Source organism: Dipodomys spectabilis, unplaced genomic scaffold, assembly GCF_019054845.1.
Source record: "Dipodomys spectabilis isolate Male_0828 unplaced genomic scaffold, ASM1905484v1 ptg000030l, whole genome shotgun sequence".
NCBI lineage: Eukaryota > Metazoa > Chordata > Mammalia > Rodentia > Heteromyidae > Dipodomys > Dipodomys spectabilis.
In genome coordinates, this window is record NW_024870707.1 from 6551314 (window position 1) to 6576506 (window position 25193).

The following is a 25193-nucleotide window of genomic DNA, read 5'->3' on the forward strand; positions in this document are numbered from 1 at the left end:
GTTGCATCCTATTGTTATCTTTATGGATGACATAATGGAAGCAGAAGAAAGAGCCCACAAGATTCCCATATGGGTCAATTCAATAACAAATTAGCAACTAGTCAGCCCAGTTGTAGAGACTGAACTCTTGAAGAGGACATAGCATGGTTTAATATTTGTGTGTGTGTGTGTGTGTGTGTGCGCGCGCGCATGCACACGTGCTGATGTGAAGATGTGAGACAATTCACAGCAACATTATCCATGATAGCCAGTAAAGTGGAGACAGTTCGTTGCCTACGAAGGGATGGATGGACAAGAGATATGTAGCACACATACACAAATGGTAATACTTTTGACTTATCATACAACATGGATGCACCACGAAAATAAAATAAGCTTGATAAAATAAGCAGGACGTGGTAGGAATTTGATTCTACTTATGTGAGGGATGAGATGAGGCAAAGGCATAGAGACCGAAAGCTGAATGGAAGTCATACTGCATGTTGGGTATGGAATTTCTGGATGGCTGGAACCAGGACTTGAGTGGATCATCTTAACAGTCTGTGAACCTGATATTTATCTGTCCTCAGGGGCAGTGCCTGTGTCCTTAACAGACCCAATGCATTGGACATGGAAGAAGCAAATCAAACTGGGGTGATCCTCTTCCACTTCCGCCCCTTCTCCAAACTCCCTGAGGTGCAGATGTTGATTTTTGTGGTCCTCCTCGTCATGTACCTCATCAGCATCAGTGGAAACAGCTCCATTTTCCTTACCATTTGGATCAATCCGTGTCTCCACACCCCCATGTATTTCTTCCTGGCAAACTTGGCAGCTCTGGAGATCTTCTACTCATCAACCATCGCCCCTCTGACTCTGGCCAGTGTCCTCTCTACAGACAGGACACTCATCTCCCTGCCAGGATGTGGTACCCAGATGTTCTTTTTCATCTTTCTGGGCAGTGCTGACTGTATCATGCTGGCGGTCATGGCATATGACCGGTTTGTGGCCATCTGTCACCCTTTGCACTATACGCTCATCATGAGCTGGCGCTTGTGTGTCCAGCTGGCCCTGGGGTCCTTGTTGCTGGGGTTTGTCTTGGCCATGCAGCTGACTGTGCTTATCTTCCAACTCCCTTTCTGCAGCAGCAAAGAAATCAGCTTGTTCTACTGCGATGTCCTCCCCGTCATGAGAATGGCCTGTGCCGACACCCACGTCCACGAGGCCACTCTGTTTGTGGTCAGCGTCATCGTCCTCACCATCCCCTTCCTTCTCATCACCCTCTCCTATGTCTTGATCGGGGCTGCTATCCTGAAGATCCGCTCAGCGGAGGGGAGGCACAGGGCCTTCTCCACCTGCTCCTCCCACCTGACTGTGGTCCTCCTTCAGTACGGATGCACAAGCCTCATCTACTTGTGTCCCAGCTCCAGTTACTCTCCTGAGAGGGGCCAAGTCGTGTCTGTGGTTTACACATTCATCACCCCGATGCTAAACCCCTTGATCTACAGCATGAGGAACAGAGACCTGAAGGATTCTTTGAAGAAAGCAATAATGAGGCTCCTTCTGCTCTAAATGCAGTAAGCAGTCTGAATTTCGCTCCACAACATGGCTGGGTAGAGGCACTGAGCTGACTGTCCCAAGATGAGGGGACAAAGGCTGGCACATCCTTGCTGTACACTGTTTGTTAGTCTTCCTGGTTGGATTACTTTCCAACAGTCACATTCCCTTTCTCAGCCTCGGGTTGGTTAATCTCCAAAACAGGGAAAAACAATGGTTCCAGTATTTAAACTTTGGGAAATCTGCCCTCCATTTTTCCATTTACTGATCTGACCTCTGCCCTTGACCTCGCTCCCACATGACACATGTTCCAGTTTTCTGATATTCATTTTGTTAAGCTGTAAGTTAGGGGCTGGGAAGGTGGCTCAGTGGTAGAGTGCTTGTCTCGCATGCATGAGGCCCTGGGTTTGATTCCTCAGCATCACATAAGCAGAAAAAGCTGGAAGTAGTGTTGTGGCTCAAGTGGTAGAGCGCTAGCCTTGAGCTGAAGAGCTGAGGCCCAGAGTTCAAGCCACATGACCGACAAAAAACAAAACAAAACACAAAAGACAAAAAACAAAACTGAGCCAGGTGCCGGTGGCTCACACCTGTAATCCTAGCTACTCGGGAAGCTGAGATCTGAGGATTGCAGGTCAAAGCCAGCCCAGGCAGGAAAGTCTGTGAGATTCTCATCTCCAATAAACCATTAGAAAACCGGAAATGGTGCTGTGGCTCAAGTGGTGGAGCGCTCACCTTGAGATGAAGAGCTGAGGGACAGTGCCCAGGCCCAGAGTTCAAGCCCACGACTGACCAAAAAAACCAAAACAAAACCAAAACCAAAACAAAACAGAAACAAAACTGTAAGTTAGTTGTTCAAAGAAGTGACACCATTGGAATTCTCCTATGCTTTAGTTAATATGTTATGGTATATATACATCTGCTGCTGAACCTTTGTTGAAAAATGTGTTGGAAGCTACCATTGACATTGAATCCTGAGATTTCAGAAGTGACTGAAATATTCCAGGCATTTCTCAGTTTGCTATGTTCTTTGGGAAAGCATTGTAGCCATGAGAAGTTAGAAGTCATCTTTTCAAGAGGCTGCACGGGGCAATTGATGATTTCTACATGTGAACTTATTTACCTTCATAAAACCCATGAGCTGTGTATTATGAACACCTCTGTGTCTAGAGGATGAAACAGAAGCACAGGAGAGGAAATACATAAAAAGTTCCAGAATGAGTGAGCAATGATAGAACTGAGATTTGACCTAGACAGTTGGGTTCTATGGCATGTAACCACTAACCCTCCCAAATGTTATTATAGTTTTCTTTGTGAGCATGCAAAAAAAAAAAACCAACCCCACCTTATTTCTCTAAGCTTAATTTAATTCATAATAAAATGGACACAACCTCTACCTGAAAACTTGTTTTTACTAGTTTTACTAAAAACATGTTTTTACTAGTTAAATAGAGGTTAGAGTAGCACAGACTTTTTTTTGCCTGGGCTTGGCTTTGAAGTATAACTCTTAGACCTTAGTCTTCTGAGTAGCTAGGATAATAGGAATGAGCCACTAATGTCTACCTTTGAATATATGATACTTTTGACTTTGAAAAATCAACAATTATTAGTTTTGGGAGTTATTAGTTTTGATCATTTTCCTTATTTGATAGAAAAGAAAGTAAATTCTGTGATGTTAGGTGACAAACATCTCATGATAGACTTAGATCTATAACTCAGACCTTCTGGCTATGTTTCTATTACCATCTAGCAACTTTCCTTGCTTGAAAAACCATCATAGGAGAGATTAAATTTCTTAAATGTTCCCATAAAAGTAAGGATCAAGCTGGATGCCAGTGGCTCACTCCTGAAATCCTGGCTGCTCAGGAGGCTGAGATCTGAGTTTCACGATTCAAAGCCAGCCTGAGCAGGAAAGTTTGTGAGACTCTTATCTCCAATTAACCACCAGAAAACCAGAAGTGGTGCAGTGGCTCAAGTGGTAGAGTGCTAGCCTTGAGCTGAAGAGCTCAGGGACAGTGCCAAGGCCCAGAGTTCAAGACCCACGACCGACCACAAAAAGAAAAGTAAGGATCAAGAAATAATGGAGGATGCTATAGGGAGGAAAGTCTTTGTTCTGTATAGCAAAGAACTTAAATTTTTTTAAAATTATCTTTAAGTGGTTGTAAAAGAAGTTCCCCTTCTACAAAACAGTATATGAATACAAAGTGTCTGACAACATTGTCACCCATGGCTCCTAACCCACCCCTTCTCTCATTTTTCAGCGAAGAACTTTTTAATACAGTATTGTTCAACCATGGAAGGTACTAACTTGCAAAGGTCTGGAAAAAACTGAAAAAGTCAAAGTGATAAAAAATGAGAAAAGACTGTTGGGTATTCTAGCAGATGCAGCCTAAGGAGACATTAACCCATTAACCAATGTGTCTGTCTAGTCATCTGATCATCTGATTTTATAGTGATGTGTGCCTTCAGAGGTGTGTGTGTGTGTGTGTGTGTGTGTGTGTGTGTGCCAGTCCTAGGGCACGTTTGCTGACCCTGAGCCTTTTTCTTCTTTTATTTCTCAAGGCTACTGCTTTACCACTGGAGCCTAGCTCCATTTTCAGGATATTTTTTGGTGGTTAATTGGAGATAGGAGTTTCACATTCTTGCCTAGGCTTGCTTTGAACCTCAATCTTCAGATCTCAGCTTCCGTGGTAGCTAGGATTATAGTCATGAGTCTTTAGCACAACTCCATAAGCCATAGAAAATTGATGGATGATTTGTGTCCATAGAGATGCAAATGAACTTTGATTGCACCTGTTTCCTCGCCCTCAAAGCCAGTTTTTTTTTTTTTCTTTTTTCTTTTTTTTTTAAAATTTTATTTGAGAGCATACTGTACAGAGGGGTTACAATTACATGGGCAGGATAATGCATACATTTCTTACCAAGCATTGCAGCCTCCTCCTTTGTTTACCCTTCACCTCCCTTCCCAGCCTCCCCCCTCCCCCCCACCCAATCATACCCCCCCTCCCCCCCACACCGACATTGTAAAGCTGGTTTTGACATGACATTTTGTACTTCTCATTGTTGCAACAGGTCCACCTGAATCCTTAAACGACTTGTTTGTCCCCATCTCCTCCACCTGTTATACTGACATCAAATATAGTGAAAGCAGGGGTTACACTGTGGGGGAGGGACATACAAAGCAACCAAGAAATAATCTTATAAATGCGTTAGAAAAACATGCATGAAAGAAACAAAAACATTAAAATACATATTTGAGGGTTCGTTTTCCTAACATCACATTATCTGACTTTTTCCGCTTGACTCATACCTATACTAGATATTGCAAATAAGGGAAACCATGGGACCTATGTTTCTTTGGGCCTGGCTTACTTCACTTAATATAATTTTTTCCAAGCCTTTCCATTTCCTAACAAATGGGGCAATGTCATTCTTTCTGATGGAGGCATAGAATTCCATTGTGTATATATACCACATTTTCTTGATCCATTCATCTATTGAGGGGCATCTGGGTTGGTTCCATATCTTAGCTATGGTAAATAATGCTGCAATAAACATAGTTGTGCTGGTAGCTTTAGTATGGTCTTTTTTGTAAACATTAGGGTAAATGCCCAAAAGTGGGATTGCTGGGTCATAGGGGAGCTCTATGTGGAGTCTTTTGAGGAACCTCCATACTGCTTTCCAAAGTGGTTGAACAAGTTTACATTCCCACCAACAATGAAGTAAGGTTCCTTTCTGTCCACATCCCCTCCAGCATCTGTTGTTGTTAGAGTTCTTGATTTTTGCTGTTCTAACTGGAGTGAGGTGATATCTCAATGTTGTTTTGATTTGCATTTCTTTTATGTCAAAGCAAGTTTTGTAAGGATTAACTTATACATTCCAGCATTCTTGTTGCCTACATAATATGATAACCTATTTTTTTCCATTCTCCTCTGGACACTTATAAGTCCTTTCTTGTTTCCTCATTAATGAACTAAATAAAACATTTAATGTGTATCCATTTTATAGTTGTACAAGAGCCATGATCTCACCCTTTTGGAAGCAATTATGTTTTAACCTGAAACCCTGGGTGTATTCGGGGGTGGGGGAAGGGATGAAGGACCATTTCTTTTAACTGTATTTTTTTCAACTTTTCTTTCTTGCTACTGGGGATCGAACCCAGGACCTTGCACTTGGTAGGTAAGCGCTTTGCCACTGAGCTACATCCCAGCCCAAGAAGGACCATTTCTTGATTGCTGCTGAGGCAAAGATTCTTTACTCTTAACTAGTACGTTCTTTCTTTTTTTTTTTTTTAAAAAAATTTTAGGCGAGAAGAGTTATTCATATCTGTATTTCCCCCAGGAGGCTAAATTACCTAGTTATTCCCAACTAACATCAAAAAAAGAATAGTCAGGTGCCTGTAATTACGGGTTCACGCCTGTAATCCTAGCTACTCAAGAGGCTGAGATTTGAGAATCGCGGTTCCAAGCCAGCCAAGCCAGCCGGGGCAGAAAAGTCCCTGTGAAACTCTTAACTCCAATGAACCACTCAACAGCTGGAAGTGGAGCTGTGGCTTAAAGTGGTAGAGTGCTAGCCTTGAGCACAAAAAGGTTCAGCGACAGGGTCCAGGTTCTGAGTTCAAGCCCTACGACTGACAGGAAAGAAAGAAAGAAAGAAAGAAAGAAAGAAAGAAAGAAAGAAAGAAAGAAAGAAAGAAAGAAAGAAAGAAAGAAAGAAAGGAAGGAAGGAAGGAAGGAAGGAAGGGAAGGAGAGAGGGAGAGAGAAAGGACGGAAGGAAAGAAAAAAGAAATTAAAGAAAAAGAAAGGAAGGAGAGAGAGAAAAAGGAAGGAAGGAAAAAATTAAAGAAAAAGGAAGGAAGGAAGGAAGAAAGGAAAGAGAAAGGAAAGAAAGAACCCACAACCGACTGGAAAGAAATAAAGAAAAGGAAAAGGAAAGAAAAACGAAGTGTTTCATTTCTGATTGACCCACCTTTCCCACGCGCGGCCACCAGGGGGCGGGAGAGCCTGCGCGATCTCCGGGACGGGACTGCCCGTCCACGGGACTCAGGGGGCGGGAGGCCTCGGTGGGACGTCCGTGGGAGGGAGAGGATTAGGGCTGGGAACCGCAGGGCCAGTTCAAACAGCCCCACCCCGGTCTTTACGGCCGCGGGTGAGTCCGCCGGCCTCGGAGGAGGGCAAAGTCCGGACAGAATTGCGAGTTAACCTTGGATGCACTGAACGAACAGCTTTGCTAGCCGAGGACGACATCCGCGCGCCCCAGCCCCCTTGAGGGCGCTGCCCGCCGCTGACGGGTCACGGGTCCCCACGACGACAATCGGGGGAGGGAGGGGTGATGGGGAGCACCCCCACATCGCCGGACGGGGGCGCGTGGCGGTCAGGAGGACGCGCGCTCCAGTGCCCGCGAACCCTGCGAGGTCTCCGGAGAGGGGTCCCTCGGTTCTCTCGCCGCCAGCTCCGAAGCGGCGCTGGATCAAGCGCAGGCGCCGTTCCACTCGTGTTTCCACCACCCGCAGCACACCCCCACGGCCTCGCCGCAGCCGGGCTCTGGCGGGGTCCGTCTCTTGGGTATCGTACATTGATTGATTGGTTGATTGATTGAGGAACCGAACCTGCGGAGGGGCCGCTGGGTCCGGTGTGGATGGAGGGGTTAACGCGGGACTCGAGGGTCTTTCTACCCCGCCCGGCAGCGCTCAGGTGCGGCTGGATCCCGAGCGAGGGGAGGTGTGGCGCTGGCGCGGGGCCGGGCGGCGCTGGCCCTTTAAGGAGGAGCGCGGGGCGCGGCCCAGGTGCGGGGCGGGTCGGCGGGCGGGGAGCGCGCTGCGCGCCGGCGCTCGGCCCCGGGGAGCCGGATTTGGAGCGCGGCGCCGGCGGGGGCCGGGAGGGGGCGGCGCGGCGGACCTCGGGGGCCCGGGACGCTCCTCCGACGCGAGCGGCCGCCGGCCCGGCTCCGCCTTGCGCCCGGGAGCTCCCTCGGCGCGGCCCGGCCGCTGGTCGCCGCTCCGCCGGGGCGCGCTCACCTGGGACGCGCTCCCCGCCCCGCGGGCACCTGGGCGCCGGGATGAAGGACCGGCTGGAGCAGCTGAAGGCCGTGAGTCGCGCGGGGCCGGCCGGGGGTGGGAGTGTGGGAGGAGGATCGGGGGATAGATCGGGAGGATGGGGGGTGTGGATCCGGAGGATGGGGGGGGCGGATCGGGAGGATCGGGGGGGGGTGGATCCCGAGGATCGGGGGGGGAGGATCGGGGGGATCGGGGGGGCGGATCGGGGGGGCGGATCGGGAGGATCGGGGGGGCGGATCGGGGGGGCGGATCGGGAGGATCGGGGGGTGTGGGTGTGGGGGGAGGTTCGGGGGATAGATCGGGAGGATCGGGGGGTGGATCCGGAGGATGAGGGGAGGGCGGATCGGGAGGATCGGGGGGAGGTGGATCCGGAGGATCGGGGGGGCGGATCGGGAGGATCGGGGGGGGGGGGGGGAGGTGGGTCGGGAGGATCGGGGGGAGGTGGATCGGGAGGATCGGGGGGGGGGCGGATCGGGAGGATCGGGGGGTGGATCGGGAGGATCGGGGGGGGGGGCGGATCGGGAGGCTCGGGGTTGGGGTGGGGAGGGGGGCGCTGGGACCCTCGGGGAGGCGCAGCTGCGCGGGGAGCGGCTGTCGCTGTGACTCCGCAAGTCCAGGCGGATGGCGGGGGGCGCTGCTGAGGCCTGCGCTCTCCCTCCCCCCCCCCCCCCCCCCCCCGCCACCCCCCTCCTCGCCGCATCCCGCACCCTTCCTTCCCGGCCGGGTCATGTGCTCGGTGATTCATCCCGGGGCAGCGATTTCCCTGAACGCCTCTTAACGTTCCACCGCCACGGGGCTGGACAGCGGCTCCCCGCGAGCCGGAGGCGCAGGGCCGGGGTGGGGGGGGGCGGGGAGGGGGGCAGCTGGGGTTCACCGTGAGGTCAGCCTGCCCGTGGCTGCTTTTGGCCCTGTGCCTCCTGCCGGGCTCCCCCTCGCCTTCTCTTCCTATGTTACTCTCCTGGGGGAAGGGGCGGGGGGGGGGGGGACCAGGCCCGGCCACCCCCCCCACTCCCCCCTTCCTTCGGGGAGCGGCTCCGACCGTCAGTCACGCGCTAGGAGGGGAGTCTGCTTGGAACAGCTGTAGTCCCGGCCGAGGCTCAGCCCGGGGAGACCAAAGCTGGGAGCTTTGGGTTACTTCCTCTTTTGAGACTGCTTCCTGATCTGCCCCGTGGGTTATGAGGATTGAGTGGCCAGGGCACTTGTTCCAGCCAAACGTTCACGCGTGGTTTTTCCAGGCAGCTATGCATTGAGTCATTGAATAGTAATTATTAAGTGCATTAGGTGTGTGTGTGGGGGGGGGGGAGCAGGGCAGGAGTACAGCGTCAAACCTTGGGTGACCCAGTGACATAGGCTGTACCTTAATGGTATAGTTTAAAAATCTATCCCTGGAGCTAGCCAGGCAGTGGCTCACAAGTGTAATCCTCGCTGCTCAGGAGGCTGAGATCTGAGGATCAGGGGGAGTTCAAGCTCCAGGACACACACACACACACACACACACACACACACACACACACACACACACACACACACACACACACACACACACACACACACACACACACACACACACACACACACACACACACACACACACACACACACACACACACCCCAGCCTTGGATACAATGTATTCTGTCTACTTGAGAGCTTGGTAGAAGTGTCTCCCTTTAGCCCCCAGTCTATACCTTCCAGATCACACACACACACACACACACACACACACACACACACACACACACACACACACACACCAGCCTTGGATACAATGTATTCTGTCTACTTGAGAGCTTGGTAGAAGTGTCTCCCTTTAGCCCCCAGTCTATACCTTCCAGATCACACACACACACACACACCCAGCACACACACACACACACACACACACACACACACACATCCAGCCCTGGAGCCAGCCAGGCAGTGGCTCACATGTGTAATCCTAGCTGCTCAGGAGGCTGAGATCTGAGGATCAGGGGGAGTTCAAGCTCCAGGACACACACACACACACACACACACACACACACACTCACACACACACACACACACACACACACACACACACCCAGCCTTGGATACAATGTATTCTGTCTACTTGAGAGCTTGGTAGAAGTGTCTCCCTTTAGCCCCCAGTCTATACCTTCCAGATTGAACTCGGCTGGATCTTTCCAGGTAATGCACAAGCACATTTGGGAAATGGACTGGTTTAGAACTGGGGTTTTCTCCTGGCCTCACTGCTTTACTGCCCACTCCTTACACGACAAGCCTGACTTGTTCACTGAAAATATGTCTAGTTGTCCAAGCTAAGTGCTAGAGAGTATGCATGCAGAAGAGCTGTTTGGTGAGTGGTGCATAGAATATCTTTGAAAGGATCATGTTGCAATTTAGTTTTCTTTTTTTGGGGGGTGGGGGGAAGGAGGGGCAATACTGGGGCTTAAACTCAGGACTAGACCCTGTCCTTTAGCCTTTTCTATTCAAGGTTGGTTGAACCACAGCTCCACTTCCAGGTTGGTCCGTTCCCTCCCCCCCCCCCTCTTGTGGGGCTTGAACTCGGTCTGGGCGCTGTCCCTCAGCTCTTCAGCTCAAGGAGAGCACTCTACCACTTGAGCCACAGCACCACTTCCTTCTGTTTTTTTTTGGATTGGAGAGTCATGGATTTACCTGCTGGGTCTGGCTTTGAACCATGATCCTAAGATCTCAGTCTCCTGAGTAGCACCCAGTTTACAATGATTTTTCTTTCTCCTTCTTTATTTGGGTGAGATCTTCATGACCCTGTCATGGGCAGGCTGCCGAGGTGCAGAGGGGCTTATTGTGGGAGTCTGCCTCCCTGTCAGCAGAGTCTCTGGGCTTCCTGGTTACCTAAAAGGGCAGAATTTATTGCCCCTGTTTTATAGATGGGAAAGCTGGAGCTCCACCTTGGTAGGGAGGGATGCCTCAGGCCATACAGCCGGTCTGGGCCCAGCTGGGAGAGGAATTCAGATTCCTGATGCTCATCCTGGAGCTCTTTCTTAGGAGCATGCTGAGTGGGGAGGCAGAAAGGAAAGAAGAGCCTGAATTGGAACAATTTTCTAAATCAGCACGCTCACCAATTATAAAGAGGGGCAAAAGCAAATGGCTGTCAGAGAGAGGCAATGTCCTTCCACAGCATGGTACTAGGTGACTTGTTTTTTTTTGGTAGTTGGGCTTGAACTCAGAGCCTGGGTGCTGTCCCTGAGCTGTTTTGCTCAAGGCTAGTGCTCTAGCGCTTTGAGTCAGAGCTCCAATGTCTGGTTTTCTGGTGGTGCATTGGAGATAAGAGTCTCACAGACTTTCCTGCCCCAGCTGGCTTTGAAGCTTGATCCTCAGATCTCAGCCTCCTGAGTAGCTAGGATTAGGGGCATGAGCTACCAGTGCCAGGCTCTGTGACTTTTTTCAATAGCTCATTGTTCATAGTCTTAATTGAGCTTTGAATTCCAAGAGGGAACCCAAGTACCACCCTTCTCCTTCCAGTGCTTCAATGGTCACCCTCCAACATGTTGAAAGTGGAGCTGTAGAGGTGCTGGTTTGGGGGAGTCTTGTTCTGGAGACATGGAGGTGTGGGGGGTGCTGTAGGCACAGTATGGGCTAGGAGAAGTATGGCCTAGCAGAGCAGAGCCGAGGGAACTGGGCTGCAGGTTTTAGAGCCTCTATTGTGGCCCTGCCAACTTCATAACGATGTTCCTTTTGTTGCTTCTGTTGCCTCTCGATGAGTCCTTTGTAAAACTAGGATTTGGGGCAGATCTCAGAAACCCTTACTGGCATTCTCAATAGTTTTCTGTGCAGCATGTTACAGTTTGTGTGGAATTTGGTGGGCGGTTTACCTGTTCTGTCCGTTACCTATCTCTTACCCCAGGAATTGCCTGCCCTGCAATCAGGTACACCATCTTCTCCCTCTGATTCAAGTTAGCCATTGCATGTATTGGTTAGCCAGGACAATCAGTCCAAAGTCTGTTGAAACACTCTCTCAACCCCAGGGGAGGGAGATGATAACTGCCATCAGATAGCCAGCGGATGTCTTGAGTGAGATTAGTTTTTCTCTGGGTGGGTAGATACAGGGGAAAGATGGGGAGGAGAGGAGGCTGATGGGTAGAAACCAGGAACTTGTAAGAAAGCATTTTCTTCTTCTTCTTATTGTGCCGTTAGTGGTGGGCCTGGGTGCAGTCCCTTAGCTTTTCTCCTCAAGACTGTGATTCTACCACTTGAGGCACATCTCCATTTCCAGTCTTTCGCTGGTTAATTTGAGATGAAAAAGTCTCATGGACTTTACTTCCAGGGCTGGCTTCCAACTTCAATCCTCAGATCTCAGCCTCCTGAATTGTTAGGATTGTAGGTGTGAGCCACTGGTGCCAGGCCACAGAAGCAATTTCGAGTAGTCAAGAGTTGCTCACAGAAGGAGCAGGCTGGTTGGAGAGGCACGAGGGACAGGCAAGAAGCTTGCTGGGATGTCCAACTTGGCTGTAGAAATTTGATCATCTCTTGGAAGGCCTCTGTGAACCCTGACCATGCTTGCTTCTTCAAGATGATTCATTGTTTATGAGTCTGTCCGAAGCCTTTGGAATCCATGAGGCCTAGGAGCTCAGAATTGTACCTTGTCATGCGAGAGTGATGAGATGAGGTAAGCTAGGAACAATCACGAAGTACAGCAAGTATGAGTTCTCTACACGGAAGGACAGAGCTTTGAGGTCACATGACCTGATCTATCTTATCTCTCGACTAGCCCTGCTGCTAGAGAGGGGTTCCCATTGGGGGCTGCTTCCTAGCTGATCTAGCAGCATGTGGTGAGGAATGTCCTTCTTTATCTGCACCAGAGCTGAACTCTGAAACGGCTGAGTCTGGAAAATGCTTGGTTCAGGGAACTTTTGCTTGGTCCTGTTTTCCATTCAACAAGTGTTTGCTGACTATAGTAAGTGTTACTTACTATGTGCTGCCTCCTGCAATAGGTATGGAGGAATAGTAGTGGTCACTTACACTTGTTTTTGTCCTTTAGGAAGTAGATGGTCAGGTTGACAGGCACACATAAACAGATAGACCATCCTTGTGATGGAAGCAACGCCCTGTTGGCCAACCTCTTTGAGATGGGAGATGGATGGGATTCCTAGAAGAAATAATGCCTGAGCTCAGGTCTCTCTTCAGATGCATGGAGTCCCTTAGGAGGAAAAGCAAGAATCCTAGATTTTTCCAACCACTGTCTTCATCGCCAAGTGCTTTCTGTACACACTGATAAGGGTTCTATCTACTCAAGACTGTTATTGGGGGCATATAGAGAAATACAAGTTCTGCTCTAACCACCATGATTAGAACTTTTTGACCCGTATTTGCCATATGATGTTAGGGAAGATGATGATATAAAGTGCTAGTCTTAAAAGATAGCCCTATGGGGAAACACCGAGATAGATTTCATAAAAAAACGGATCAAAAAATAAATCAGAGATAGATACTGATAATGGAAAAGCCAGTGATATATGGAACAGCGATCAAGGACTTTGCACTGCATTGGAGAGGATATATTAGAAGGATCTTCGGAGGGCTAGAAATGAGTGGTATGTACTGGAACTCCCAGAACAGCACCAGTTAGGGAGACATGCATGAACTCAACTAACCACCTGGGGCTTTAAAGGCCAGACTCAGTTTTTTTGTCGTCTTGGTGCTGTTTTGTGTTTGCTGTTTTCTAACATGGAGTTTCCTGTCCTTGCCCACTAGAAGTTGAGGATTTCCAAGGGATCAGAGAGCCTCAGGTTAGTGTTATACTATAACCCATCAGAAATGAGGAGCTGTGCTTTCCCCTTTTAAAATTTAACTTGGTGTTCACTGAGCGCCTATTGCATTACCAGGTGCTATGGGTCAACCCCATTGAGATTCCTTACTAGTCAGGATTCCTTCTTCCTGTCCTCTCTGTGTATCTGGGATGGTTCCTCTCCTGGGAGATCTGTTTTGCTGTGAGCAGACAGGAAGCTGAGAACAAGAAAGGAGAGGAGAGTGATAGGGATTGAGTAGGGATTATAGACTCATCAGCTGGAGGCCAGAGAGAAACGCCTGGATGAAAGAAGGGGATTAATTTTATTTTTATTCCAGCGAGCAGTGGGGGAGGATGGGGGACTGGCAGGAGCCCAGGGAGAGATGCTTGTTTATGCCCTCTTCCCTTCCATCTAGCGCTTCTTCCCTGTCTTTTGCCAGAATTCTTACACACATTGAAAAGTTCATTTCCTTCAACTGTGCCTGGAAATAGTCTCCTTCTAATCCTGCAGCTTGCATTGACTGTATGTTGCTTTGCAACACTTTTGTATTGTCAGAAGGTTTAAAATTCCCCTCCCCCCCCCAGAGGGGAGAATGATGGAAGGGGTGATGTGGACCAAGACGCATTGTGCTTGCAAACTGACAGACTGAATTGTAATGCAAAATTTCCACTGAGTGGGTTCTACATTAGCTTCCATTTTACTTTGTTATTAGGAGTTGGATTCTTTGCCTTCCATGTCTGTTATGTTTAAGATTGGTGATTCTAATTCTTGACACGCAATCATCTACAATAAGATGGCCATGTATTGAATAGCTTGCTAATGGACTATTGTTTGGTTCTTAACCTATCTTTCCTCTACACCTTTCAACCCTACAAGATTCTAGATAATGTAATGTTTCATCTCATTTTATAGATGAGGGAGTACAGGGATCAGATTTATTTCCAGCTGGGAAGTGGTGGGACCAAGAATTGAATCCTTAGTTGGACACTAGTAGCTCATACCTGTAATCCTAGCTCCTCAGGAGGCTAAGATCCGAGGATCACAGTTCAAACCAACTGGGGCAAGAAAGTCCTTGAGACTCTTACCTCCAATAAACTACTCAGAAAAAGCCAGAAGTGGACTTGTGGTTCAAGTGGTAGAGCACTAATCTTGAGCACAAAGAGCCTCAGGGACAGCTCCCAGGCCCTGAGTTCAAGCCCTAGGACTGGCCAAAAATAAGCATAAAAACAATAAACCAAAAATTTGAATACTTGCCTCATTGGACCATCATCCTGTACTGTCCACTGCAGTGCCCCTGATACAGTGGCAGATAACGATATTCCTCTTGTTCCCCTGTGGATTACACATTGGTTTTGTTGGCTGGTTTATAACGGCTTGGTCCTTACCTCTTATTATTTGTCTTGACTTATTTTCTCACCCCACTCGCTGTGGATTTGGTGAAAAACGTTCCCTGACATGAAATATTCACTCAGGGAATCTCTGTATTCACTGGCATATAGACCAGAAGGCACCTATCTGTCACCCAGGATGGATGAGTTCCTAGTCTCCTACCTTTATGGAAACCCAAGGTGATATGGAGGGTTGGGTCTCACCAGAACAACACAAGGGTGTATGGATATCTCAGTGAAAATCCGAACACCTCATTTTCTTTTCTCCTTGCAAAATCCTGCTCTTCCCCTCAGGTTGGGCTGGCTACACTGACCAGGGCTGTGCAGATTCTTTCTATGTGTTGTTATGTAAAAAGAGCCATATGGTATTGCAGAAGCTGTTTACCTTGTCAGGTCTAGGGCTCTGGAAGTAAGCAGAGACCATGCATGGCTCATTCTCTCTTGGGTCTTTCCTAGCCTAAAATCCAGCCATATGGTGGATGAATGGGGTTATTCTGCCCATGTGTTTACCGGTAGATTCTGTAATCCCTGAGGAGCCCGCTCTCCAGCTGGGGTTATACCGGGCTCTCATCCGCCTGTTTCTCCTGCCACTGTCTTCCCTGTGAGGTCAGCTTGAGTTCTGGCATTTGGCTGTTTCCATGGCAACGTGCCCTAGTGTCTGTGGAGACTAGTGAAATTCAGCCCCCACCTGAAGAGATTAGTGGAGCATGTACTGTCTGAGCGTGTCAGCTATCTGGTTTTCTTTTCTTTCTTCTTTTGCAATTTTTTTTCTTTTTTTTCCAATAGTCTTTTAGATTTACAGAAAAACTGCGAAGATAATACAGAGAATCCTGATGTTTCCCTCACCTCAGTGGATGCTGTTTGTTCTAACTATGACTTGAGTATTCTAGAAGGATCATGTTGGGAAAGGAGGTAGTAGGGCAGGTGGAAAGGAAGGATCCGGGGAGGGCTCAGGAAGGATTAAGACCCTGTTAGGAAGTTGTAGGAGGTGTGAGACTGAAGAAGAGGAGGAGGGAGAAGTCAGAAAGAGAATGTAGAAGGCTGGGCTGAAGGTCCCTTTGGCGAAGCTGAGCAGTCCAAGAGGAAGAAGAAGGGATTATTTTAATTTCCTTGAATGGCTCCAGGATGAGCCTGAAAGCAGGAAAAGGGTGTGGTGTACCTAGAACAGCCTTTCTGTAGGTTTCCTAGGATTCCACCGAGTCTTTAACATTTTCCCCCAGGAGTCACCACTATCAACATTCTCTGATGGGTCCCTCCTCTCAGGCCCTATCTTGCAGCCTTGTGATTGTGGGCACCCTGTCCTTTTCTTCATGTATAACTGCTTATATTAAATGCAGTCGTCAGTCATCGTGTGATGGTGTAATAGTCTTACTGTCTTCTATCTGAGACAGTGAGATTCTGGTCAGCTGGGTGGTGCTGTTTGCTCAGATTCTCATCTCTCTCTCTCTCTCTCTCTCTCTCTTTCTCTTTCTCTCTCTCTCCCCCTCCCCTGTATGATTGCCAGATAAACATTAGATGTTCCATAAGTAGTGTTGGATGAATGAATGAACACGAATCTGTTACTCTTTTTTTTTTTTTCCTTGTTATTGGTCATGGGGCTTGAACTCAGGGCCTGCGAATTTGTTATTCATGGAACCTCGAAGTGAGGTGGAAAAGGTATGGATGTTGGCCACAAGACTTCTAGATCCTGCCAGAGTTAATATAGTAGTGAACCTTGGATGGACCTAATGAATGTGCCCAGAACTGGCTTTTGTTCCTTTTTAGCTGGGTAACTTGGGAAGAATTAAACACAGATTTCCCATTTGTGTAGATAGCTACCATTCGTCCTCCTCTCCCCTCTTTTACCAGCTTCTGCTGCTTTTCTTCCTTGAGAATGTTCACTGTTTCTAGGCTGGTCCTAGTCCAGGTTTTAAGAAGTCAGACCAAGTGATGATAGTGTCCATTACACATAATGTGGGTTCTTTAGAAACACACAAAGAAGGTTAAGAAAAATTGACCCTATATTAAGACATGAAACAAGTGTCAAATTCTACATGACATAAGTCATATGTTTCCTGAGAGGGATTGATATCAATACAGATTAACAATGCGGTCATAGTCATCCCCTCCCCGCCCCTCCCCTCCCCGCCCCCACCCTCCACCCCCCACCCCTGTTTGTCCAGGTTGGAAATATAATAAATGCCTTTCTAATGAACTCTTAGCTTAACATTAAATTGAAGCAGAATGACAAACTATGTAGAAGTGAAGGATAATGAGTCATGAGGGTAGCAAATTTCAAAATTGGTGAGGATATAGCAGAAATAGAATCCAGCAGCTTTATTCTATAAGTTCATGTACCTGAAAAATTAAAGTCTTAAAAATGAATGAAGTGAGCCGGTGGCTCATGCCTGTAATCCTAGCTACTCAGGAGGCTGAGATCTGAGGATCATGGTTCAAAGCCAGCCTGGGCAGGAAAGTTCGTGAGACTCTTATCTCCAATAAACCGCTAGAAAACCAGAAGTGGTGCTGTGGCTCAAGCGGTAGAGCACTTGCCTTGAGCTGAAGAGCACAAGGACAGCACCCAGGCCCAGAGTTCAAGCCCCACGATAAAAAAAAAAAAAAAAAAGAATGAAGTAAACCAAACACTGGTGGCACATACTTTTATTCCTAGTTACTCAGAAGGCTGAGGTTTGAGGATTGTGGTTCAAAGCCAACCTGGCCAAATTTGAGACTCTTATGTCCAAATGACTAGCAAAAAGCCAGAAGTAGAAGTGTGGCTCAAGTAGTAGAGCACCAGCTTTGTGCAGAAAAAGCTGAGCAAGGGCACCAGGCCTTGAGTGTGAAGCCCAAATACTGGCACAACAACAACAACAACAACAATAATAATAATTGCTAAATTACAGCCACTGTGGATTTTCGTCTTCCGCAATCACTTGCCTTCTAAGAACTGGCTGGCACTGGAGTCTCATCTTCAGCAGAAACTATAGGGAAGATTAGGCCCCATTCTCTGCTTCAGATGACCCGCCGTGGCATTAGTGGTACCCAACCTTGCTCTGAACATTTCATGTGTGATAGCTAATTTTGTCTCCACCATGGTTTTCTGAGATTATCCTGGTTATGTTATACACAAGGAAACGTAGGCAGGAAGGAATGAAGGGTTTTGCTCAAGGTTACATCCTTGAACAGAGTGATAGTGCACATCTATAATCCCGACTACTCAGGAGGCCGAGTCAGCCCAGACAACCACTTCCACCCTCTCCTGCCATCTTACCAGACAAGCTGACATGATGGTGCCTGAAATCCTAGCTATGGGGGAGGCACAGAGGGGAAGGTTGTGGTCTGAGGCTGGTGGTCTCGGGCAAGAGCAAGACCCTAAATCAAAAATGACTGAAGAGTCAAGAGGGCTGAGATACAGCTCAAGTGGTGGTGTACCTGCTTAATAAGTAAGTATAGGCTCTGAGGTCAAAACCCCGTATTTACCGCCCCCCCCCCCCAAAAAAAAAAACAAAAAGAAAAACAACATCACCGATACCCAGCAACCAAGTGACAGAGCTGGGGATTTTGTGCAGGAAGTCAGCTGTAATCCTTGCACCTTTATACCACGGCATTATAGGTGCCAGCAGCTTTTTCCTTCACGCATGTAGATGAATCCAACACGGCTTAATAGATGTTGCTGCATTCCCTGAAATAAGTAGAGGTGCGCCCGCTGAGAGCCCCCGCGGTCACACGGAATTTCTGCCTCTCTTCTTTGTGTGTTTGCTTTTTTTGTTTTGTTTTTTGTTTGTTCTGTTGGTCATGGGGCTTGAATTCTGGCCCCCCCCCCCCCAGCTCTGTCCCTCAGCTCTTCAGCTCAAGGCGAGTGCTTTACCACTTAAGCCACAGTACCACTTCCTCCGCTTCTTTTCCATTCAAGAGGAGGGACTAGAAAAGCTGCTGCCGGGCAACGTGTGTAGGGAGAAGACAAGAGAATTTGTGCTCACCTGTACTTGTCTAGAGGGCTCTGATCCACCAGCTGATAGATAGTCCTTCCTTGATGTAATGTGGACAGTAAGGACCACGTGTCCTTTGTCTTCTACTGGTTCTTCTATATGTCTCATTTCTTAGAAGATGTCTATTTTTCTACTTCAGTAGTTGGGTCCTCCCCCCTCCCCCCCTCTTTTCCTCCCTCTTCTCTTCCTCCTTTTCTCCCTCCCAATTCTCTCTCAGAACTTAAAGCAGCGAATGTGCAGACTAACGAGGAGAGGCCCAAGAGTCCCCCCATCTTCTCGCTTCTCCTCCCCGATTTCCCTATGTGGTTTCTGAGGCACATTTGGGGGATATCCCGGGGTTTTCTCAGGCCACAGGTAGAAAGCTAAGCTTCTTCCTTGGTGAGAAAAACTATCGTTTAACTAAGACTTGTGTCGTGTTATCCCTAAGCTCCACAAGACCTTGCAGCTGGGGCGATTTCTGTAGGGCCAGGTTGCTACTTCCTCACTGCTCTTAGTGGCAGACCTTCAGCAGGGCACAGTATACTAAGATGGGCTTAGGACTGATGACCTGTGCCTGAGCCCTGGCTCCATAGCTGGGAGACTTGGAACTGCGTCTAGTTCTTCTGGCCTCCCGTTTCTCAGCCGCAGAACCTAGACAGGATTTCTTGCCCTCGGTGTATGAGGAAGCAGGTTGGGGTTCAGAACCTAGTTGGGGTTCTGTAGGTGGCATATACATTTATTAATGATCTGAGTTAGTAAAGAAGAACTCTTGCAGTTAGACTAAGGAGGATAGAGAAAGTTCTTGACAGAAAGACAGCAGTGAGAACCATAGTAGCTTCAATTGCTTGAGATTAGATTCTGGACCCACGATCTCTTCCCACCGAGTCCAGAGAGGAGGTTATCACCCTGGCTGTTGTCTCTGAAATGTGGCATCTGTATGATGTTGGAGAGGGGAGATGATGTCTGAGTTCCCTAGTCAGCCAGGCCCAGCCCAGTGGGCTGAGAACCTTTACTTTCTTTGCCCCTAAGATCCCCCAGAACCCTGGATCTGCCAGAGAGCCACCTACGTTAGAAGGGAAGGGAGCCCTGCCTTGGGATTTGGTGGGTTCCCCGCTGCAGGGAAGGCTGTCAGTAGTTTGGGGTTCATCCATCCCAGGTAGCTTGTGATGGTATATATTACAGTTTGGTGTTACTTTATGGTTATGGGTGTGTGTAGATAACTCTGAATGGGAAGATCTCAATCTAGGACCCGAGTGCTAGTCCCACCTGTATCAATAACTGGTTATTTGGGCAGAGGCCATGCTTTCGTCTTGTAGTAAGGTAATTTAGTGGTAAAAGCTTCCAAGACCTCAGTCAGCTCTGAGTCCCCTGTTCTGTCTCCCCCACCCCTTCACCTTGCTTAGGTGAAAGCTATGGGGAAATTGATGTGGTGATTCCATCTTGTGTACAGTTAACTTCATGGAGTTCTGCTCTTACGTTTGACATTGCAGGAGAACCTTTACAGTATTGTTTAATTCATGTAACAGTCCTGGTATATGCCTGTGTATCTCTATGTGTTTATTATTATTTTAAGAGGACATTTATTTATGTATTTATTTATTTGTGCCGGTCCTGGGGTTTGAACTCATGACCTCAGTGTTGTCGCTGAGATTTTGTGCCCAAGGCTAGCATTCTACCACGTTGAGCCATAGCTCCATTTCCAGCTTTTTGGTGGTTAACTGGAGATAAGAATCGCATGAGTCTCACAGACTTTTCTTGCCCAGGCTGACTTCAAATTGTGCTGCTCTGATTACAGCTACCTGAGTAGTGAGGATTCCAGGTGTGAGCCAGTAGCACCCTGCTAAGAGAGGGTATTCACTTATTTTAACAGGGTAAATCAAATTTATTTTATTGGAAGAGGAGACACTTTTTTTTTTTTTAAAGGAGGGGACTTCTCTGTTGTTGTAAAAGTCAGGTAGTAAAATTCTGTCAGTGGTATTAAATCCATGAGTAGGTAAAAATATCAGACAGGTGTGGTACTTGATTGATCTCTCAGAGCCAGGGAATGTGTTAGAGTAGCTGTGGGTGACCCAAGGCTTCTCTTTCTCCCAGTCCATTGCTTTTTTTTTTTCCCCACAGAAAGTAGACGAGATTGTTTGTTCAAAGCCCACAGGTGATCAGCTTGGAAGGAGGCGATCCCTGTACAAATTCTGGAGAGGTTTCAAAACTGAGCTCATGATGGGGGAGAGTCCTCATGATGGCTGCCCTGTCACGCTTGAGGACACAGCCATTTCCAGTTTCCACACACTTCTGTAATCCACCCATGATGTAGCCTCCTCCCATTTCCTTCACAGCTGGGCTTGCTGGAGTCCTGTCCTGTGGATGATTGTGTGTGTGTGTGTGTGTGTGTGTGTGTGTGTGTGGTGTACACATGTGTACCTGGGCTCTCTCCCTCAGTGTGGGTATTCGGATGACCTCTGAAGAACAGCTTTTTACCCAGCCTGCCTGAGAGGAAGTCAGTTCCTGTTTTCTAGTGAGGATAACAGAGGTTTGGGCAATGGAATTCTGAGGAGCGTGCTGATGCTAGACCATGCTTGTCTCATTGTAGATCCACCAACAGGTGGATCCAGTTTGCAGGTCTCTGTGAAAGGTATTCATTTGATTGGAGTTGGTTTGATTTTGGTTAGATATGTCCGGAAATGTGATGTAAATTAAATCCTGACACGTGCAGTGCAGGGGAAATGACAGATCCTGGTCCAGTGAACACAAGAACTGTATTAGAAGACTGCAGTTCAGCTCATCGAACAAGTACTGGAGAACCTGCCATAAGCCAGGGGCTGGCTCAGAACAGCACAGGGATAGGGGTGTAGGGGGGAAGGGGAGAGGGGGCGGCAGATGTTGGGGTGGGCAGCTCTGCTGGGGACAGCCATTCATGATACACTTCTCTCACAGTCCGGTCCTGATGATCATGTGGAGAAGGCTAGGGGTAGTCTGCAGAGAAAAAAATGCCTTGTGCAGACAGACAGACAGACAAGTCTGACAGATACAGATACATAAGGCAACTCCGAACCCTCGGAAGTTTAGAGTCAATGAAGAGAGATTGCTAAATACAGGGATAAGTAATGGTTGCAATGGTTCTTATAGAAGGTCTATATAAAGCACAGGGGATTTAGGAGGTTTTGAATTTTGTAAGGGGAAGGTATGGATCAGGTGAGGGCTACAGGACTGAGCTGAATTTATTATTATTATTATTATATTCAGTTAGTTGGTCCTGGGCCTTGAACTCTGGGCCAGGCGCTGTCCCCGAGCCTCTTTGTGCTCAAGTCTAGTGCTCTACCACTACAGTGCCATTTCTGACTTTTTCTGATTAGTTTATTGGAGTTAAAAGAGTCTCACAGACTTTCCTGCCTGGGCTGGCTGTGAACCATGATCCACAGATCTCAGCCTGCTGAGTAGCTAGGATTACAGGCATGAGCTACTGGTGCCCGGCTGAATTTTTATTTTATTTTATTATTTTATTTATTAGCTTCAAAAATGATTTTTAAGTTGTGGTCCCAAGGGGTTTCAACTCATGTCGATTGATGAATACAGTGCATCTTGATCTGTGTCACCCCTTTCCTCATCCCCTGCTCCCCCATATCTGAGCTGAATTTTTAAAGACTAAGTAAAAAATTGCCAGTTGGACAAATGCCTTTCAGGCTGAAGGCCTTGTATGACAGTGGTGACCTAGAATGAATGATAGTGTAGGAAGTGGGAGGAATTTCAGTGGAAGGAAAGTGGGTGGGGCTGGAGTGTATGTGTGTGTGTGTGGGGGGGCGGGGGGCTTGTGACTGTCAGGCTTTGGGTTTTAATCCTAGAAGGGGAGCTGTCATTAAATCACTTCAGGGAGCAGAGGGACACAAATCAGGAGATGATTGTGGAGACAAGTGGGAGAATGAGATGCTGGAGACTTCCCACCCATGGTGGCTCCCGGTAACTCCTGGCTCTGAGATTTGTGGGGATGGCCCTAGGGGAGGTGACAGGGCCCTCATGGCTCCCCTGTTTGTGGAGTTGTGAGAGCAATGTATCTTGGGTTTAGGTGGCCACAGGCCATTGAATTGTGGCAAAAGCATTTCTCTTCCCATTCTCCTCCCCCCGCCCCCCCCCCCCCCCCCCCCCCCAGCCAATTCTCTCTGCTTTGAAATCTCCATGGCAGCCGGCATCTGGGGAGAGCCATCAGGAAGAATGTAGGAACAGTGGAGGTCCTGTTGCTGGGTGGGAACAGAATTATTTCCTGTATGTAGTTGGGTTTGTGTGTGTGTGTGTGTGTGTGTGTGTGTGTGTGTGTGTGTGTGTGTGTGTGTGTGATTTTTGTGGAGGAAGGTGTGAGTGAGGTTGAGAAAACTTCTGTCCTCAGAGGTTGCTGGGGCCTTGGTGTGAGGTTCCTTATGAACTTGAGCTGTCTTACAGGGAGAAAACAGCACTGTTTCCTTTGTAATTGCTGCCGGCGGGGTGGGGGTGGGGGGTTAGTCAAAAGAATGGGGAAATCTTAAGTTCGGAAGCTCTTGCTGTGGAGGAAGTGTGTTTGGAGCTGGTGTAGAGTTGGGCAGGGAGGGGCCGTGTCCCATAGATGGCTTAGAGTCTGCCCGTCTTCCTATTTTAGGTATGCCGCTTGGGCTAAGTTGGTAAACCACCCCTAAACGTTAGATTTCTCAACTAAAGTGAGTTAGTGTGTGGGGAGAGATTGGTAAAGAAATAAACCACCACCACCGCCGCCACCAGCAACGACTACATGATATTTGAGTTGAGGCATGTAGTTCCATGGCGGAGTGTGTGCCTAAAATGTGCAAGACCCTGGGTTCAGTCCCCAGCTCTGCAAAAACTTAGAGCAGAATAACAACAACAACAAAAAGCAAACAACAAAACTCATTAACATTTATTGAGCATTTATGGTATTGAGCATTTATGGTATGCTAGGCCCTGCACATTTCGTCCTTACATAGCTCTTAAGAAGAAGGTAGTATATTATCAGTGTTTAGCAGCTAAGGAAACCCAGACCCACGGAGGTTAGGAACTTGCTTGATTCTATTTTTTTTTTTTTTCTCCTTCCTCAATGTTTGCACAGAGTTCAGTAGGTGGTCAAGCTTGGCTTTTGATATCAGACAATGCAACAGCAGAGGTCGATATTGTCTTAGAGTTGCTCATGACTTTTCAAGGAAACTATATACAGAAAGCCCAGGGTAGCTCTTGGGGCTTAGAGGATCATCACTTAAGGTGGCTGCTAATTGTGTTTTGAATTCTCTCCCCGCTCCTTTGTCTCTTACAGAAGCAGCTGACGCAGGACGATGACGCAGATGAGGTGGAGATTGCCATTGACAACACGGCTTTCATGGATGAGTTCTTCTCTGAGGTGGGCAGCCTTCCTTGATTGTTTTCTGAAGGAACACGAGGAAACACAGCTTCCTGAGTAAGAGCAGAAAACCTCAGATCTTTCCGAGGAAGGACAGACACAGTTTTTACTGGGCTGTCATAAACCGCTACAGGGAAATTCTCTTTTTATTTATTTCTTGGGAGGATTTGAACTTTTATCTGATTAAAGTAGAACATAAATTAGAAGTACCTGAAGATATATATTGATTCATTCACGCATTCATTTTGGTACTGGGCTCTCTGCCACTGAGCCACACCTCTACTTCCAGCTTTTTGCTAGGTCATAGGAGAGAAGATTGTCATGGACATTTCTGGTCCAAGTGGCTTCAATCTGGATCCTTGGTCTCCTGAGTAGCTAGGATTATAGGTGTGGTCCCAGAGAAGATATACTTTTAAAGTCTTAGGCTAACATTTTAATGAATTTTTTTTTTCCCTTAAAGGACATAGTTTAAATGTAGCATCAATCCAGTGTCACAGCCAGGAGTAAAAATCCAAAAAACCAAAACAACAAAAACCCTATTCCATCTTTAGACTTGTGATTCAGATAAATCAAATTTACTGCTTCAAAGCATTTCATGGTCCCTTTGACACTGTAGTGGTAACAGAAATGCAGATGAAACCAGCTTATTTCTGTGACATTCAACAGGGACAAAAATAGGTTGCCCAGATGTGCAAATATACCTGTTCTTTGATCTTGAAGGCCCTTGTAGGGATCGTGTTGTGGTGGATAGTGAGGAGTTGAGAGCTAAGCAGAAGTTGATCAAGGAGAAAAGTACTGGCTTTGGCACCAGGTAAACTTGGCTTTGTGACTGTTCCTTAATGTGCTATTATATAGGGTGAGATCATGCCCATAAAACACACACAGGAGGGTCAGGTATGTATGCACTGGAGGAGTTGTATTTATAACACACATACATGTTGTCATTGAAGCATTGAAGTTTTTGACATTGTCCTGTGGTTTCTTTAGTTGTTTTTGTTGGTTGTGGGGCTTGAACTCTCATCCTGGGCACTATCCCTCAGCTCTTTAGCTCAAGGCAAGTGCTCTACTACTTGAGCCACAGCGCCACTTCTGGTTTTCTGGTGGTTAATTGGAGATAAAGAGTCTTTCCTGGGCTGGCTTTGAATTGCGATCCTCA

The 25193-nt window shown here is 47.7% G+C and overlaps 2 protein-coding genes across 3 annotated transcripts in view; both read left to right on the top strand.

The window, feature by feature from the left end:
• The first annotated feature begins 590 nt into the window (after positions 1-590).
• Positions 591-1548, top strand: LOC122105287 (olfactory receptor 10V1-like). Its single transcript, XM_042676468.1, has one exon. It carries the CDS (start codon positions 610-612, stop codon positions 1546-1548), a length of 939 nt encoding a protein of 312 aa, XP_042532402.1. The 5' UTR covers positions 591-609.
• Positions 1549-7379: 5831 nt separating this feature from the next.
• The window catches only part of Stx3 (syntaxin 3), a 46736-nt gene continuing 28922 nt past the window's right edge, over positions 7380-25193 (top strand). The window contains exons 1-2 of one of the 2 annotated variants that reach the window (XM_042675830.1): positions 7380-7618; positions 23954-24037. In XM_042675830.1, the coding sequence (XP_042531764.1) occupies positions 7589-7618; positions 23954-24037 (114 nt within the window). In that variant the 5' untranslated portion in view covers positions 7380-7588. The remainder of the gene's footprint in view (positions 7619-23953; positions 24038-25193) is intronic. The other variant, XR_006146987.1, reaches the window with a different exon arrangement.

What these genes read in the sequence shown, in the direction of transcription:
- LOC122105287 (XM_042676468.1), top strand. Translation starts at nt 610, where the DNA reads ATGGAAGAAGCAAATCAAACTGGGGTGATCCTCTTCCACTTCCGCCCC.